We start from the raw sequence: 19288 nt of genomic DNA, 5'->3' as shown, positions 1-19288 counted from the left end.
ACCTTCCCCCAAGCAGTGCAGGGGGATGGAGAATGGGGACCACAGTCAACAGCTCCTCAGCTCTTTCCTGCCAGTGCTTTTTCTTCAGTTTCCCCGTTCTAGTGTGGGTCCCCTCATGGGCCACAGTCCTTCACAAACTGCTCCACTGTAAGCCTTTGCCACAGGCTGCAGTCCAGGAATTAGCAGCCTGGTTTAGCATGGGGTCCTCCATGGGCTTCCATGCAGGTCTCTGCTCCGCTGTGGTTCTTCATTGGCTACAGGCAAGTACCTGTTCCAGTGTAGTTTCCCTCTGAGCTGCAGGGGAATTTCTGCTCCTCCTGCTGTTCCTTCTCTCACCATCTACTGTTTTCTCTTTTTTTTTTTTTCCCTTCTCACCTGCCTGTGCATTTCTGCCCATTCTTAAACATAAAGAAACACCATTTTGGCTCAGTGCGCAGTCGGAGCACTGGCCATGTCCAGCCTCTCCTCGCAGAGGCTGCCTCTGCAGAAACTGCTAGCACCCTGCCATATAAATCCAGGGCAGTACAGGAATTGATTATTATCAGTCCCAAACTAACTTTAATTTCTTTTTTACTCACAGGATGAATATAACAACCACACTGGACTTGATCTGGTTGGCAGAATAATAGCAAAAATTAAAAGCCCCAATGAAGAAGATATAGAGATCCCGCAGTTTCAGGGGAAAGTCAGTACAGTAGAGTTTCCATTGGAGAGTGGATCAGCTGAAATTGTAAGTGACTGAAATACAGAGCTCTGTTCACACTGTCACTGTGTGAGGCTTATTTTGCTGCAGTTTTAAAGTTATCTTACACCTCATTGTGTTCTGTGGAGATTTAGTTTATATTATAGCTTTCCCTTAGAAATAAGTAGATACTTATTTCTTCTGTGTTTGGTTGCTGATTTTCAGAAAACCTGAAGGAAGGACATTCTTTAAAAAGTTTATCCTTTCCAAGTGAGGGAAGTGTACAGATACTTTCAGTTAGGGACCAGTACATTCAGGAAAATCCAGGAAAAATGTTTTCTTCCTTTGAATTTCACATGTGAATAACACTTAACCAGTTTACTTAAACCATTACTATTACCGGCATTTTACATTTTCATTTTTAATACTCTCAGGCTGTTATATCTTAAGATCATTTAGAATGACTTCTTCATATATTTCTAATTAAATTTTGCTAGGCTCTCTTTACTTTTTGTCTAAGTAGTGGGCATATATATACTTCGTAGAAAGGCGTCCTACCCTCATTTTGCAAGGATAAAACTGCCATTTTTCTTTGTGCTTTGTTTCACTCATTAATGCACCTGGCTGTTAAAAATGCTTTCCTTATTTTGGTTTGAATCTCTGACGTCATGCATACTCTGAAAGTACTGCATATTGTAGTCACGTCACTGCAGTCACTTTTTCTTCAGCAAATGCAAATTGAATTTTAAAACCTCTAAGTTCCATCTGTCACAGCTGCTATAAAATATCATAGACACAGTGTAAAATGTGCACATGCTCAAAACCAGGAGCTGTTCAAAACACACCAAAGAAAATCCAACTGAATGTGGCGTTTCTTCTGTGTAGAATGTCACAATCTTTGTCTACAATCTCAAGCCTGCACAGAACTTCAATCGGTAGTATTCCTGTAGTGAAACAGTTGTATATTGATTTTTCTTTTCAACTTGAAATATGTAAGAATGGCAGAACAAAATTATACCCCTACTTCATTTGGTTGTCACTTCTTTTAAAAGTCTGACATCTACAGAAGTCTTCAAACAGTTAGAAGGTGTACTGAAGGAGGATCCAACTTTTTAAGGACATTTTCTCAGCCACCTTTTCTAGCTCGCTCTTTGGAAGCAGCTTTATGACAGACCAACATCAGTGTGTGCCAAGTGGAGACAGACGCTGCATAGCAATCCAAACGAATTCTCCAAATACATCTTGGAAATCCCCACCATAAGACTACAGTAGAATCCTAAAATCTACAGGTCCTACATAGAAAATTTTTTATAATATATTTATTCAGTACATTGACTGCTTTTATGGAGCTACATATATGAAACTGAATGACACAGCATAAGTTATTCTCTGTCAGTAACAGTCAGGAACAGAAACATCTAGTTAACATGGCCAAATGTTATTAATGGGCCAAAACTCTAATCCATACAGAAAAGTGACAAAATATGGATGAAAACCAACCTAGTAAAATAAAACGCAGAGACTGAATAGAGGTATCAGATAAAATTAATATACCGATTGATTTATGGTACACTCTTGGGTTTCTCTGGTTTCCGTAACATGTTTCAGGAGTAATTAACGGGTTTGTGAAGACATTTTTCTCAGGCAGATGGAGTTAAGAAAAGGTGCAAAAGTATAGCTAAAAGATCAGCTAAAACTACTGGTCTAACAAAACACTGCAATTCTTCTATTTACACCTGTGGTAAAAGGTGTAAATTGAACACCTTTATATGGGTAACAATAACTCCGTATACAACCTGTGATGGTTCAGATAAAATTACTGGATGATTTTGAAGATTTTGTTAATGCAGAAATAATTTTTTTGGTTTGTCTCCATGTAGTAACCTTCTGTTCCATAATTGTGACCTGAATTCTCTAGTTCCCCATCAGTGACAAACCTGACCTGTGTAATGGAGGGGAGAGTGCTGAGTTTCATGGTATTTGGGGGGTTGTTTGTTTGGCTTGATTTGCCCTTCCCCCCCCCTTTTTTTTCTTTTTTAGTAAGCCAATAGGGTGCTTTTTTTTCTACGTAGGTATTCCTGGATTGGTGGAAGATGGAGGGTTTTGCATGCTTATTCCTTTTTATTACTATGATCTGAAGATATTCTGCTACTTATGACAGTAATTTGTGTTCCCCAGTCATCCATGGGGACCAATTGCGTTTCAGTGAACCCAGTATCTCTTCCCCACCTCAGGCAGTTTTCAGGCATCTGGTTTATACTGAGTTCACTGACTTCAGACTACTCACAAAACCCATGTGGAAAGGATTTGTTGGTTGTGATGCCCTGTCCTTTTCATATGACTTGTAATGAGGAGGGAAGGGACATACTTGTTTTCTTCAAGTATTTTGAAATTGTCCCATATTGTTTGTAAAGACAGTTGTATGCAATTAGCACAAATGATGAAAGTGATAATCTGACATGTTTATCCTTAGTCACAAGTTCAGGAATACTAAACTTGTTTAGTGAAGGAAAATGTTAACATGTTTGTTGGCATATCTTTTCTAAGGAAAAGATATTTCCACTACAGACTGCTCCTGATAAAATATGTAGCTGCAATATTTTTGAAAGCTGTGAAGCTGTCTTTGAAGGTTATATATCTATCTCTTCTTTTAGGCTGCAACCATCACTGTCTTGATTTGGCCAGTTGAGTAGCAATTTCTACATGTTAAAGTATGAGTTTTATTATAAGAATTTTTCATTTTATGCATGATACCTTTCCCAAAGTAGCAACGCATTCAGATAGTACCTTTACTAATTTTATTTCTGTTTACCCTGTATGGTTTTATGATATTTCTCACGTTTATAAAGTAAGGCAAAAGATTTAGTATGCCTTTTCAATAAGGAATTGATAAGAAGTTAAATGTTTATGATAGTGTTTGGATGTATATTGTTCATTCATTTGGGATTTGCTGTCTATTTCCATGGTAACAGCAGTAACTTTAACTAAGTACTGGGAATAGTTTGTTCTTCCATCTCTGCATTTATGCTTTGGGTCTTTCTTTTTAATGATCTGTTTACATTTCACATACTGAATGAAGTACACCTGAGGATATCTTGCTTATCAGACAGTGCAGAGGATATTATTTCTGAGCATGTGTCTCTGAAATAAAATATATAGCCAAAAATACTAAGACTTTTTAAACAGGTAAAATGACAATCTTAATTCTTAAATAATAAAATAGCTGTATCTTTGTATTTTTACTTTTGTTTAATTGTTATAAAAGGCTGTCTACTGTATAGACATCATGTGTTATGTAACTTACAAGATTTACATCTGAAGAATGTTTGTTTTGTGTGTAACCTCAAGCTTGGCCATAAACTTATATTTGTTTGTTTATTTTCTTAGAATTTAGTGCTGGCTGAAGACAGTCCTGGAAGAGATAGCACTGAATATATTCTTGTCTTTGAGCCACGTCTGCCAGCTTTGAAAAAACCTTTGGAACCATATTGTCTCTCATTTATGTTTTACAATGGTATGTTTCAAGTATTCTCAAATACTTGCTTTTCCTTAGAATCAGCTATTTTTGGATCCCTAATATGCTTTCAGAACTATGTAATAGCTTAATAGATTTTTGCTAATGCTTAAAACATACATGTTACTGTATGTTTTTCTAAAAGTGAATATGTTTATTTCTGTAGATTCCAAGAAGCAGCAGCTGATGGCAACACTGACCAGGGAGAAAGACCAATTATCTAAGTCCATAGATCTTTACAGAAAGATGTTTGATACTACGAATCAGCTCGTAGCTGAAATAAAATGTAAGTTCAAATATGTAAATAATTTTTCTGTGAATTAAACTTCCATCCTATAATGATTTTGAGAATATAGAGAAGGGGAGAAAAATCAATATTGAAATCATGAGAGATAGTAATTAGAGGGTACAGAAGGGGTATATATCTTGCAGGGAAGCATCTAATTATTTAGCATTAGATGTTCCTACCTATAAAAGTCTTGGTTTGGTGTAGAATGTCTTACATCAGAATTATCAAAAGGAGAAAAAGTTGGTGTTCTTTTTATCCATGACTGCCTTTTACTCCCATCTTTGTGTGCTCATACATCTGGAAATTCAACAGTTGCCTAAAAACAATTTAAGAAGAATGAACTATAGATAATCACCTTTTTAAAAGTTAAGTCTTAGGTTTTCAAAATGTTACTTTTCCCCCTCATGTTTGATCCTTTGTACATTATTCAGAAGTGTTGTGTAATTGTTTATGTTCTTCAGCAAATGTAATTCTTTATGAATGAAGGACATGTTTTCTTTGCTGGTTTTTTTGTTTGAATCATCCTGCCTGTTGATCAAAAGGTTTGTTTTAATAATTGCTTTTTAAATTTTTATTTTAAATAATCACCAAGTGTAAATAAAGCAGATTGGCATAGAAGATGCTGCTGTTTCTTGTCATTTTAATATTTCATATTTCCATTATGAATGGAAAATCTTGAATTCCAGCGTGAAAGGCATAAAATATTTGTTTCATACATGCACATCTGCAGAAAGTAAGTTAGAGTACAGCATTACACTTCATGTTTGAGTAATAAGATAATTTCAAATATAAACATGTTGTGAATAGAGGGTGGAAAGCAACTCACCTGTTTACTCATTTGTTTTTGAAATTAATTCAGATATGAGAGCTGAGGAAATAGTGTTGAGAAAGTGGTGTCCCATATAACAGACAAAAGAAGGTAGTGCCAGCCACCACTCTTCTCTTCTGTCTTGCCATTTCCCTGTTGGAGAACCATTTATAATGATAATTAACGATGAAAACTAGAACCAGCTAATGTTCTCAGACTGATATAAGGTCTAGGCCCCTTTGCTTCTTGAAGCTGAAGGTGTGGCATCTGCTGAAATTGTTTAGAAACTGGACAAAATCGCAAGATTTTTGTTGAAAAATTCTTACATTCTGTGCTGAAATTAAGTAGATAGGGTCAGTTGCAGCTGGCATAATTCTGAAAAGTTGTAAGAAATTCTCTAAGTGTTCCATTGCTTCCTTTCACTTCCTCAGTCTCTTTTGATTTTGTTTCAGGTCAGGTTAAAGAAGCTGAAACGCGAGAAGCTCTCCTGAAGAATGAACTGAAAAAGCACCAAATTGAATTACCAGAGACAAACACAGTATGACTTGATTCTTACTAAACTCCATTAATATATCTGAAATTAATATCAATAATAATATTGCTGAATCACACCTGTTACCAAAACAGTGAAAATTTAAACTGTAGAAAAATTTGTGAATCAATGTCCAACTTAAGGGTTTTTTTTTATTGTTCTGTTAGTGTGAGGATCTTTTAAAATACTGTTAAAGAACTAACAAAAACCTTGTATTTTATATCCTGGTCTTGTTTTTCTGCTGGTCATGTTTCTGCTAAGGTTACCAGTGTTACTGGTACTGCTAGATGTTACAGTAGGTTTTTGGAGGCTGGTCAATATATATGGGATGTATTCTGGCATAAGTAAGCCAAAGGAAAGCACTTTTTTTTAGAGAATCAGAGAATTGCATATGTTACTGCCAAAGTTAATGTAAAAGTAAGTTTGGAAATATTCAGGGCAATGTACCCCATTACTAATTTCCCTTAGAGATCCAATTATGTTTTAAGAAACTTTAAAAAGTTTTCAAACTACTAACATTTGGGGGAAGAAAACACCTATGTAAACAATTATCTTTAGATCAAATAAGACCAAGTTATAGTCATTAATCACAAATCAGTAGAATTAAATTGCAGTCACAGTACTGAAATTCCCCCTGCTGGCTAAATTTTTCAAGGCTGGACATAGTCACCTTCTGAAATGGTTTCTTTTTGTGCATTCATGATTGTATCTTCCTGCTGTTTTAAACTTTCTTCACTTTTGTCTCTAATCAAGCACTGATAGTTCTTTGTGAAATGCTCCCTGAAACCCTTAAAAATTGAAGAAAGAAAAAAAAAAGTAATTAAAAAGTTTGGTCACAATTGCAGTGAGCTTTCCCTTTGCTCTTCTCTGGGATTGTGCATGGTGGTCCCTTATACATTAAAAGTCTGTTTCAGGTTATTGAATGTTATTGTTAGAAAGTTAATTGATGACAGATAACTACTTCTGCTGCTCAGTCCACTCATACATGCTTACTGATTTTAAATCTTCATTCTCAGCTTCAGTATGTAGATTCTCTTCTGAAAAAAAAGATGTTGGAACAAGAAGGAGTAATGAAGCAGCCAAGGAGAACTTGTACACTCCCAAACTACCCAAAAGGTAGCCAGGATATTCTAGGCAAGGTGAGTTTTCTTGCAGGGAGCCTTCTAATGAGTTCTGTTGGTTCCACAAAGTGCTAGTGATGAAAAATTATCCAATGACCAGCTGCCCTAACAGAGCCATCAACAGGGAATTAAATGTCTGTCTGAAGTTGCAGGATTATTGTAATTACTATGAAAAGGGGATGTGGTCTTGGTTTCTGTTTTGACTGTTGTAACTTCTCTGGTGCAGATTGCACATTTAGCTCAAATTGAGGATAACGAAGCAGCAAAAGTCATCTCTTGGCACCTGGCAAGTGACATGGACTGTGTAGTCACACTGACCACGGAAGCTGCGCGTTCTATCTTCGATGAAACTCAAGGTCGACAGCAAGTGTTACCCCTTGATTCTATTTACAAGAAGACACTTCCAGATTGGACCAGGTAGAGGAAAAAAAATGAAAGTTCTGCATTTGTATTACATACTTCAACTCTTTTTTCTTGTCTAATTTGATTGTTAACTTCAATTAAGATTTGATGTATAAATTCCTGGGTTTATTATTATAGCAACAGTAATCTCACTTGAAGTGTTAGCTGAAATCTCAGCTTTACGTTTTTAACTGCTGTGTGATGTTCTTTATATAATAAGGAGTTTGTGTATTTTTTTTTCTTCATGTCTGCATGTTTTCTAGAGCAGGAATTTATTTTAAATAATTATAGTGCTTCTAATCAGATTATAACTTTCAAAAATCCAGTTTCAAAATACATTCCTGAAATCATCTGTAGTAATAGAAAGTCATTTTGCTATTTCAGTAGCCTGAAAAATAAAGTACAGTATTTCTGCTCCTGAAAATAATTTGCTTATGAAGGTGACTGCTAATATAATAAGAATGCCCTTTACAAAAGATCTGATGTATAAATGTATTTAGAATGTTCAAATTCTCAGTTTTCATAATACAGTGCACTAAAACTTGTCCATAAATTAGTCATATGATTTTGTTGGAAATAATGTCTCATAACAAATCAGCGTTTCACTAAAACATCTTTAATGTAACTGGCATTTCAGATAATGGTGCGATCATTTATCTAATGTGGAAGTATTAAGATGCATTCAATTCCATTGGAGATTGCGGACTAGAATAATGACAAATTGCTTTCTTTTTTTCTTCTCCTTTGCTGTCCCCGTTCTTTAACCAGACCTTTACCTCACATGAGAAATGGAAGAACCTTCTTCAGGCCTATTGGAAATCCTGTATTTGCCAGAGATCTGTTAACATTTCCAGATAATGTAGAGCATTGTCAAACAGGTAAATGATAAGAAAGAAATCATTAATAACTTCTTTCTTTTAAAGAATGAAATGCAGAAACATCACAAATTATAATCCCTTCAACATTTGCAAATACCAACGTACATTCCGCCTGAGTTCTGTTGATAAAAATAGGAGGGCATTAGCATTAATTATTTTTAAACAAAAGCTGTGAAAATTTCAACCATGACCACTTTCTTCTGCTTGTTGTCTTAGTTTCATTTTCTCTACTTAGATGTGTGGCAGGTTTTTTCTTTTTTAAATTCCTGCAGAGGGAACTGACCATCACAAGATGAATTTTATAATCTCATAAAGCCTTTTGTTAGGCTTTGTTTCTAGTTTGGTTCTTCTCAGAAATATGTAATACATAGATTAAAGTACATGCAGACTGAACTGTACATAACTGTGTATGTTATGCTTCAACAGCTTAATAGTTGTGAGAAATCTTTCAATTTTTATGTAGATTTTAGTTTAGGAAACTATCGTACTCTTGCTCTTTCTAACAATGTAGCAATCCCTACCTTTTCCTGCACTTTTTTTAAAATTAAGTAGGTCTGCTCCTTTATATGGAGAGTTGACATCTGCAGTTACTTCAGTAAGTTTTGCATTTTATTTCACGACTTCCCACTATTGAAGTATTCCTCTCTACTGATAATAAAGACCAATTTTTAACCCTGTGCATTTTCAGAAAGTTAGATATTGACAGACTTTTAACTATAAGTTCTTCTTCATGCCCCTTGAGGGAATTGAAAAACCACGTTGCATGACGTATCTTGTGCATGAATACATTGTTAGATTCTGTGTGGAACAGACTTTTATTAGCAGAAGAGTCTTAAGCTCAGTTGGATCATTTGCCTGGGAATGGTTTTTTTCTTTGATAAACCATTGAAATACGAAGAAAAATATTAAGAAACTGAGAACAAAATTCAACATTCCAGGAGGATTTTTAAGAAGATAGCATTTATATAATTTAATGAAACTTGGAATTTTATTATGTGTGTCTTGATCAATGTAAAGTATCAAGAGTATTTTGTTGGAAAATGCACTCAATTATGCCAAAAGACACTTAAATGTACTAATGTTTTTCCTTATGAATTCACTGATGAAAGCAGAAGATCGCATAACTGTCTCAACCTCAAGAGAATTTGTTGAAACAAAAATTATTTACGTGTGATTTCCCTTGCACTTATCTTAGAAGCTGTAATAATGATGCCTCAGAATTGACTTTTGAAAACTCAAGTTGCTTTGCTCCAGTGAAATTTCTTAGTTCAAAAAATTATATTTTTCAGTGTTTGGTATGCTCTTGGGTGATACTATCATTATAGATAACTTGGATGCTGCCAACCACTACAGAAAAGAGGTATGTTTCAAATTTTCTCTAAATTTTATGATACAGATATATTGTAGAGCTACATATTTAATACATTAAAAACTTAGAGTAACTGCCAAGTTTAATGCTGTGTTAGCTGTAAGTGTGTTTACTGTCTGTGGGTCTCAAAGCACTTAACAGTGAATGAAATCTCTGTTATTGGCACTGACAAAATTTGCTCCATTCAACAAATTCCATTATGTGAATGTTGCTATGGCACGTGGGACCATGTTTCCAAAGATAAGCATCTTCAGTTTGGCTGTGTTAGTGTTAAGCACAAGTTCTTCTGTACTTTCCTAGTCATTCTGTGTCATAAAACACAGGAGTCTAAGGCACATGGTGAAATTTCAGGTCCACTTGACTAAAAATTTGATGTGAAACTTACTGGATATCTTAGAGACCCATTTTATTTAGGTTTAATGGTATGTGTTTTAGCAGGAAAGAGTTTCTGAGGAAGTGCTGACACTGGGCACTTGTACTTTCAGCCTATGAGTTTGCTAGAATAAAAAAAATGATTGAGCATAAGAATGTAGAACTGTACTGATTGCCACTGCTTCCTAATATATGTTGATAATCAGCTTCTCCCAGGTATAGATCTAAATTCTGCCTTCAGATTTCTGGTAAAATATGAGAACACAAACCAAAAAAAAACTGGTTTCATAAATATTGACAATAATGCTTAATTTTAATATACGCATTCTGTTGCTTGAAAGCAAAGTCACAATGTAATTTCAGAAAATATGTTTTTCTTTAGGGGACAAAGTTGCATTGCAGTTGAAAAATACAAAGGTTCACTGCAGCATTGCTGAAAACTTAGAGTTTCTGTGGAGTTACTAATTTATTCTCGATTTTTGTACCTGTGCAGGTTGTAAAAATTACACACTGCCCTACCTTGCTGACTAGGGAAGGAGACAGGATTCGCAGCAATGGAAAATTTGGAGGCCTGCAGAATAAAGCTCCTCCAATGGACAAGCTCAGAGGAATGGTATTTGGAGCACCAATGCCAAAACTTTACTCTACTATCTCTGGACAGATAGGTGGGTTAATGAAGTCACAAACATATAAAACTTACAAAACTATATTGCTTGTCCTGTGTTTTTTATTCTCTGATGTAATACAGAAAGGAAAACTTCAATTTAGCATGCAGTTATTTTAAGAAGTAGGAGCTGTACAGTGTTCTGTTTATAAATTTGCCTTTTCTTAAAAGCTTATAGCTATTACATTTCCTAAAATAAAAGGTAGTAATAATGAAACAATCCCTTTTTTCTTAGTCTTATTAAAGGAATATAAGCAGTAATAATCATTCAAACAGTCGCACGAGAAGCTTTAGCTGATTGAATTCTGACATCACTGAGAAACAAGTTTTAGGTCTTTCTACTCTGGAAACACCATGATCAGTTTAAAATTTCTTAAGTACAAGTGAGCTCTATGAAACAGTGGTAAAAAAATTTAAGTTCTCAAGAGAGAATATCTCATAAACTACCCTGTTTCCTGTGGGATCACTTCCATTTCTTTATGTGCTTGGATTCTTCATTTCAGAATAAAGGTTAGAAATTAAGTTACAAGGTGCAGTTTCTGACATGTAACAACTGATTTGACTGATGAGTAAAACACTGAAAAGTCTTACTTGCAAACAAGATTGTTCTTAAATACTTAATTTTAAAAAGAAAGGACATGAAGTGTATCCATGACAGTGCAGTGGAGGGGTGTGGGGAGAGAACACACATACCTATTAAAGTAGCCATATATATGAGCAAACTACTTTGCACTGACCAATTCAGTAGGGGAAAAAAAAACAAGGACTAAAAATGTCTTTTCTCAGCATTTTAGTAAAAATATATTATGCCTGGGGAAAACACAGTAAGCCTGTGAGTCACAGACTAAAATACACTGGGTTTAGCATACTTTGTCTATCAGCGTGTTTTCAATTGTTGAACTCAAATATTGCCCAATACAAATTAATTTGAAATTTTCTATAGTTTGAAATTTTCACTGGAGCAATAGTGGTAGAAGAAAAGGGCATGCTTTAATTTCACTTAGATACTAGATATTTAAAGGAAAATCATAATAAAATTCCATCAGCAGCAAGGACAGCATCTCATTACACAGGGCTTGTTTTGAACTTAATTTTACACGTAGCATTAGTTCTGACATGCTCTTTTTCAATGTTTGTAGGATAAAAGTTGCTTAATCTGTTATTACACTGGCAAGGTACTTGTAAAATAAGCTGTACTAAGAGTCTGCAGATTTTTGTCAGTCTGCAGCAGCTCTCTGTGTGAGAGCTTTCACCCCATGGCAAACTTAAAGTAATTTAGTGTTCATTTAAGCTTTGTGCATAATACCTCGTACTCACGTGAAAGTAAAATGAATGAGTCCAGGCTAATATGCTTGAACACTTCCTTTATTACTTGACATATTTATTCAATGCCTGGATGTGGAAAAATTTTTGTCTCATATGTTTAAAGAGGAAAAAGGATTGTCAACAAAATACACCTTTGTTAATCTGAGTCTGCTTGATTAAATTTCCATAGTGGGACAGAGTGAAACTCAGTAAATGTTCACTTGGGCCACAAGGTGGAATACAATTCAAGTCAGTAATACAAGCTTCTGCTTTGTAGCACTGAAAACACAACATGCTACAAGCACTTAATGTCATCAGAGGTAGAGAATTTCACTTGGAGCACACAGGCAACAAGATGTGTACAGTGATACCAGTTTCCCACATCATTTTCAGAGTTTGTGGTCATCTAAGATATGGACTTGAAAAGAGGAGTCAAAATATTGGATATGATTTTTTTAAACAGTGATTTTTAAGAACAGCCACTAGAAATTTTGATTTTTTTTTTTTAAGTAGTGTTGTTGAAAGGTGTGTTTTCTTGTGGATTTATACATTGCCTAAGTTGTATTGGTAGCATTCTAAATCAAAATGGTCATTTACTTATTGTTCTGTGGCTTATTGTTTTATTTATCAATTAGATCTTCTTCAGCAATACCGTGCAGCAGTGATTAAATTTGATAATGTGAATAAGGACCTGGATTTACATTTGCAGTCACTGAACACTCCAGAAATGCAAAAGAAAAAACAGGAACTTGCTGAGCAAGAGAAAAGCCTCAAGCTAGTAAAACAAAAATTGGGTAGGTTATTGTACTATAATTTTGGTGTGCTATAGGAAGAGAACAGTTAACTGCAACCAGATGAATTCTGCTCTTACAAACTAAGAAGTTCAAACTATGAATGAAAATTGTTAACATTAAATAGTAGCTTAGAGATGTCACATTTTAAGGAAAGAATAGAAAAACTGTATGTACTAGTATGATGCTGTGGATATTGCCTAGAGCAGCACTGCCCTGTATTGTGTTCAGATAATAAGAATGTGGTCAGTTTGTCTTGTGAACATGAAACTATGATCTCACTAATAAGAGATTATATAACTATTAGTGTGGCTGGCCCCGTGCTACAGAACATTGGCATGCTTTTGGAAATGACTGTGTAGTAAAGAGCTGAATTGCTTTTGCTAAGGAAACACAATCAAAACATTGTGCTATAAAAAGAAACACCCCAAAGTCTGCAAGGATTGTCTGAGTTACAAGGCTTTTATGTCAATATCAAATAATACTTTAAAAATCAACATTTACTCTGTGACAGTTATAAATAAATTGTTTTAACTGTCATCTTTGAACTCTGTTTCAGATATAAGGTAACCATAAAATTCATGATATTTCTAAAGTCAAAGGTTTAACTGTGTTGTTATAGGGCCCATTGGCAACCAACAGGTTTAATTTTTCTGTAACTGGTTCTTACTTGCAACTTTTTCATAGGTATGACTCCTGCTTTATCAGATAAAGGTGCTGAATCGTTACTTCAGCCTATAATGTTAGATATATCTGACACCCCCATTCCTCCCAAAAGAATGAGAAGAGACACAGTGAAAAAATTGTATAGGTAAGTATTTTCTGAGGCTAGTCATTATTTTCCCATAATCAGAATTCAAGACAAAAACTAGTTTATTCTGCATATTTTTAATTCATATTTGTATCTAATAAGCAACAATTAATAGAGTTTGCATAAAGCTGATTTTCAAGATAATTTTTAATTTCTTTAAAGTTTCTGCCTCATTTAAAAGTTAAGCCTCATATAAAGATTTGCTTACTAATTCTAATTCTTTTTCTCTTTATGAACTGATTGTTATCTTTGTTCATCACATTCCCCATATTTTCTGGTGTATTCCACACTGTTACACCCAAAACTATTTGAGATAGCTTGGTCTGTAAACTCTTTCAAGGTCTGCTGTCAAATACTCAATAGATGAACACAGAAATAATTATTCTTATGTAATAGTCATTCTTACACTATTTTTGCTAAGTAACTGTCTGAGGTGAACTGGTGGTAAAGTGTTTTACCCATGTATCTGTTCTCATTCCCTCTGTGCTGATGAGCATTTGAACACGCACACAAATTTGCAAAATCTTTATATCTGTACCTTTAAAGTGACATGAAACTGTCTTTGCCATTCCTCATGTCTCTCCTCATGACTACATCACTGTCTTTGCTAAGCTAGGGTCATTTTTCTGGGATTATTTAAATCTTACCCAGTAGTGTTATGTGATTCTCAAAACAAGTGTTCACTGTAGTGCTGTGTCTCTTAATTTTTATACTTGCTACTATTTTATCTACATATAGAACTAAAGTGGTTATGTAGTTAAACTATTAGCCTGTTGCTATTCCTAATTTTAACAAAATAAATACAGTAATAAAAAGCTGTGTACGAATATGGGGGTTATATTGTTTATACTTGTGGGAGCTCTGTGCTATATATATATTTTATATATATATAAAAAATAAAAGCTTTGTTTATAAGCCACTGTGCTGTTTTGTTTAGCTCAGAAGAATGGATCTCCTCTCCTGCAAAGCAGCAGCAACAGCAAGTGCTGCAAATGGCCCCTTCAGAACTTAATGGAACTCCACGGAAAAGAAAGGCATAGACTGATCAGACTGGCTGGGAAAAGCTGTGTATGGAAAATGTGAATACATTCAGTTAAAGGAAATACTTATGCGGTATTACCATTACTCTGAAGATTTTTATACTGATAGAAGATACAAATGTATTTCAGTTAGTAGGAAGAAAAGTGTAAGTATTTAACATTGTTAGCCCAATTTTTGTATAGTTAATTTTCATTTCTAAAAGCTTTCAGAATTTTTATGTTCGTGTGTGAAAAAAAAGTTTTAAATATATTCTTTTTTATTTATGAAAAGATCTTTGCAATAAAACTGCTTCAGTACAAAGCACTGACAGTACAATCACTTGTGTTGAATAGATTGTGTCGTGAAATGAGATTTTAATTTAAAAAGCATCCCAAGCTGTCTTGAGGAAGATAGTTAAAGGTCGCTTTAATGATCTGCGTTGCAAAGATTTTAGTGATGAACAGGGCAGAAGAGGATCAGGCATGATTAAAGATAGAATTTCAGCCAGGGTCAGAGCAAGCAGCTGGAAACAGACTTGATTGAAAGAAAAAGATAGGGCAAGAGCAGGAAGCTAAACTTGAAAAGTATAATAGTTATTAGTTGAAGCCCTGTAAATAACATAGGAGACAGTGTTCAGGGGTGTGGAGGATGTGTGGGTTCACATCTGCCTCAAAGAATTTCTGCTTCGGAGTGAATGTTGACGCCAAATCTACTGATCTGTACTCTCAGCAACATGCATTTTATACACATACTCCTTTTCTGAAAAAGGACTTTAGGCTTCAAGAGACATGGTGGTCTTCTGCTAGAAGTTATAAAATACTTCTCTGTGATAGTTCTAATAAAATGAAATTTCTCCAACTTAAGGAGAAATAAGGCAGTGTAATTTGTGGTTGAAGGTTTTCCAAAGCTTAAAGACAGGTTAAACATCAAATTATCCTACCCTTAAAGAAAATAAATATATTCAAGTATAACATGTAACACCAGCAAGAAACTAAGCTAGCCCTACCTCTTTTTTTTCTGGTTTTCTCTCTAAATTTAGACATCAAGTCTTGAATCAGGTAGCCATCATGAAGGGTTTGCCATGTAATAATTTGTCCCACCACACCAAGTTACTTGATAGTATTTATTTTAAATGCATTTATTTTAATTCTGATATCTGCCTAGCCTCAGTCTCCAGTCTCTGGATAACCTTGAATCCTATTGGATTAAATATGTATTCCTGCAGAAGTGTTTCCTGTTGGAATTAATCTCTTGCCTTTGGTAGTCAGTGTAGCCACTATTAGCATCATGTGATATATCTCCCTGGTGGAAGAGGCAAACAGAAAATTGAGGATGGTTTCCAGTTTTGTGCAATAGCTATCAGATTTCAGAAAATTTCACCAGGGAACTTTGAGGATTTTCCAGCAGAGTGATAGCAAGTTACCACAGTGCAAGTCACTGCTTTGTAAAATTGTTGAGGACAGCTGATTTGGTCATGACAACAAATTGGAGCTCTGAAGGTAAGTGTCAATTTTTTTCCTTTACCCACTCTTTACTCTGCAATACAGCAGAGCAGGGACCTCAGTCATGCTGAGCAGTGTGTGTTGTCCTCACTAATTTGATATGGGGCTGGTGGAAATCCATGCAGGAAACTGGGAAAAAGTGGTTGTGGTTTTGGTCTGGGCCTGCTTTTCAGCTAGCACCCAGGGATGCAGAGACTGCCTGTCAAGTGAGTGGGGATGGATTCCCCATGTAACCCATGGAGGTAGATTGGATGACAAATCCTTTCTGCCAAACCACCCTTGCAGTGTTACAGCCCCACCATCAGTATCATGGCCCTGACTCTACATCTCTACTGTCCCAGGATCACCGGTACTTCTCTAGCCATGTGTCTCGTCTGGGACTTCCTCTGCCTCTTCCAGGGCCAGAGTCGCCTTGTCACCAGAGCTGCAGTTCAGGGAAAGAGCAGTGAGGCAGAAGGAGGAAGGGATGATGCCCAGGAAGCAAAAGGGAGGCAGGGAACCACTGCAGGGTGTTGCTACAGCAGTAGCCTGGATGAAAAACATGCATTCCAAATGTCCATTGAGACATTGTGAGACTGTAGCAGTGTAATTACTAGAAGTTTTCTGCTGAAACCTCCAGAGTAGATGCATATTTGATTAAGTTAGCATTATATTGCTATCCTGAAGTCCATTTCAGCTAAGCCTTTAAAGAGATTTGCAGTCACCATTGGGGAATGGTTCATTCTTCTGTTGGTCACAATGGGAAAAGAGAAAGGTAAGTTGCTTGCTTTTTAACAGCAAAGATATCGGCTGTTCTAAAGACTTTTGTTATAGTACATTGCTGCAGTTGTGGTAGTGTCATTTTGTGGATATTTAATAAAGCATTTTTAAGGAATTGTCATTAAAACATCTCTCTTCATGCACCAACATTTTCTCCCAATAAATTCTGCTCCAAAATTGTTCTGTTTAGGGTTGGGTTTTTCTAATACATAAGAAACAAAATCCATTAAAGTTGCATTTCATGATGACACGGCAAGGATAGGCAACCATCACAGACCAGATCTGCAGTAAATTCCTTTTCACCTGCCAGAATGCAGTACACCATAGGAGAAGCCCAAATCGCTTTTAATGTTTTCTTTTTTAAAAGTCAGTTTGCTTATTATCTTGGAAGTAGAACGTGTCTTACTGATGGCAGCAGTACCAGTATCAGTAAAGTGCAGCTGTTTGCCTCCCTTTCTGCCTGTGGCGCGACAGGGTGTATCCAGGGATTTTGACGTTCCTGCCACACCAGATCATCTCCCCACAGGAATATGCATCATTTCAGGTTCATAAAAAGTATGGACATGTAGATGTGCGTACACATGCCAAGTTATATATGTACATGTGTACATACAGTTCCTCTAGTCTATATTTCCATAGGCAAGCTCTTCCACACCCACTGTGACTGTGGAAAAATTCCAGAAGAACTACTGTGTTGACTGGATGTGCTTTAGCTGCTCCTGTCCCCTATCTCTGCCTCTCTGGCATGTCTTCTCTGCCATGAAATGGTTCTAAGTGCAGAGTAGCCCTAGCTTTAGCAATAAAAACTGACTTTAAAAAGGTATGCATGTAAACTAATTAAATGCAATTTTATTTTAATACAGCCTATATATAATACTAAGGAAAATTTTCAATTATTAGAGGCAAAAAAAAAAAATACAGCACTTTCAATTTCTAAATATGTAAATTCCACAAATTTTATAATGTATGTTAAAGTATTCTTAACAACTCTGACTAGATTTTATAGGACTCAGTATTTATGAGGGCTCTAAAGAAATCCCCACTCACTACTTTGGGGGTTATTATTTTACAGTAGCCTTGCTCTTTATGACTACACTATTTAGGCCCTGTTTGTATGCATACCATCAAGCACAGGTGAACTTCACAAGAGAAACAGGGCTGCTAAGACCTTCCTTCAAAAAACTGAAAATAACTTTTACATCAGCAGAACTGTGTGTTTCACTGTCTTACCTAGGAACAATTTATGAAAGATTTTTTTTTCATCTAATAACACAGCCCAAGAATCTTTGCCTAAATCATATAGTATTCACCTTTTTTAGAAAATTAATGTTACTTTCTAGTTACTGAAAAGACATTTAGTGGGCTCTCATTTCTTATTATTTACTCCCTCTTTATCCCTCATCCTGCAACTTTGGTAAATCAATTAAACCATATCATGCAGCAAATATTGCAGTCAAGGCTGATTTCAAGAACAGAAAAATTATTTTCCCTCAGTGTACTTAAAAGTTTCAAAGAATGATGAACAAACTAACTGCAGCAATCTCTGATTCATCTTTCTTCACACACAAAAAATAAATTGGTAGATTCAAAAGTTACTGAATAAAAAACTGAGCTATTGAATTAAAAATTTCTCCTACTTTGTTTAATGGAAAATGGGAATGATCCCAAAAATTTAAAAGTTAACTTTCCCCAGTAAACAGCTAGTGAAAACAAATGTTTCATATTAAATCCAGCTCCTGCTTTTAGCTTGTTCTTATAAACAAAATATACTAGAGAAATGAATTGGGAATGTCATAAAATTAGTAGCTAAAGACTGCCTTACAAGAAAAGGGAAAGGTAGACTGTCATGTTCCTGCCCTGTCTTACTTCCACAAGCCTTTCTTTGTAACTAAGGGTCTCTTAGCATGTGCATGCTCCTGTGTGATGGTGTATTAACCTAAACTAACTGATTCAGAAGATACAGATCAAAGGTCCAGCTCTGCTCAAACTGGAAGAGCTGGTTGAGCAAGAGGAAGATTCATGACAGCCTGAGGAATGCAGTGAAAAGAATTCTTCTGAAACAATGGAGGAGGCCATTCTACAAGTTGCTCAATAGTTTCTTTTCTTCAGCAGAGTCCTGGAGCAATTCTAGGATAGAGACTGTCTTGGGAGATGTGAGAAGGGATGGTTAGAAGTCTTCTTTATACTAAGGACTTTGGCAGAAGCAGTCATGAGTAAATTTGGTAATGCATACCAGAGCTAACCCAGCAGTGATGGGAAGTCAAAGCAGAACTGCTGAAGTGAAAGCACACTGAGGGCTGGGTCACACATGAAAGGCCTCACAAGCTGAAATTGAGCCTGCTTCTGTTGCAGGTCATTTTGGCAGATAAATAGCTTACAGAGAGCTGCCTTCAGTGTGGCAACTTCATCTTGCATCGTTCATACCTGAACTGACCTGAGGCATACAACACAGCCGGTGGAGTCAAACTG

General features: G+C 35.6%; 1 protein-coding gene across 2 annotated transcripts in view; it reads left to right on the top strand.

The window, feature by feature from the left end:
* Positions 1-19288, top strand: part of SMCHD1 (structural maintenance of chromosomes flexible hinge domain containing 1) — a 73546-nt gene extending 54258 nt beyond the window's left edge. The window contains exons 37-49 of one of the 2 annotated variants that reach the window (XR_005952255.1): positions 581-730; positions 4070-4196; positions 4363-4482; positions 5746-5831; positions 6842-6964; positions 7173-7363; positions 8117-8226; positions 9516-9586; positions 10461-10632; positions 12572-12730; positions 13415-13538; positions 14476-14724; positions 19172-19288. Coding sequence is in view for 1 of the 2 variants with exons in the window: in XM_041399391.1 (XP_041255325.1) it covers positions 581-730; positions 4070-4196; positions 4363-4482; positions 5746-5831; positions 6842-6964; positions 7173-7363; positions 8117-8226; positions 9516-9586; positions 10461-10632; positions 12572-12730; positions 13415-13538; positions 14476-14578 (1536 nt within the window). In the remaining variant the exon portion in view is untranslated. Of the gene's footprint in view, positions 1-580; positions 731-4069; positions 4197-4362; positions 4483-5745; positions 5832-6841; positions 6965-7172; positions 7364-8116; positions 8227-9515; positions 9587-10460; positions 10633-12571; positions 12731-13414; positions 13539-14475; positions 14895-19171 lie in introns of those variants that run through there. The other variant, XM_041399391.1, reaches the window with a different exon arrangement.

The sequence above is a fragment of the Onychostruthus taczanowskii genome, unplaced genomic scaffold (genome assembly GCF_017590055.1).
Source record: "Onychostruthus taczanowskii isolate IOZ18803 unplaced genomic scaffold, ASM1759005v1 scaffold16, whole genome shotgun sequence".
Taxonomy (NCBI): Eukaryota; Metazoa; Chordata; class Aves; order Passeriformes; family Passeridae; genus Onychostruthus; species Onychostruthus taczanowskii.
Note: the sequence above shows the minus strand (reverse complement) of the source record. Positions and strands in the feature narration are given on the sequence as shown.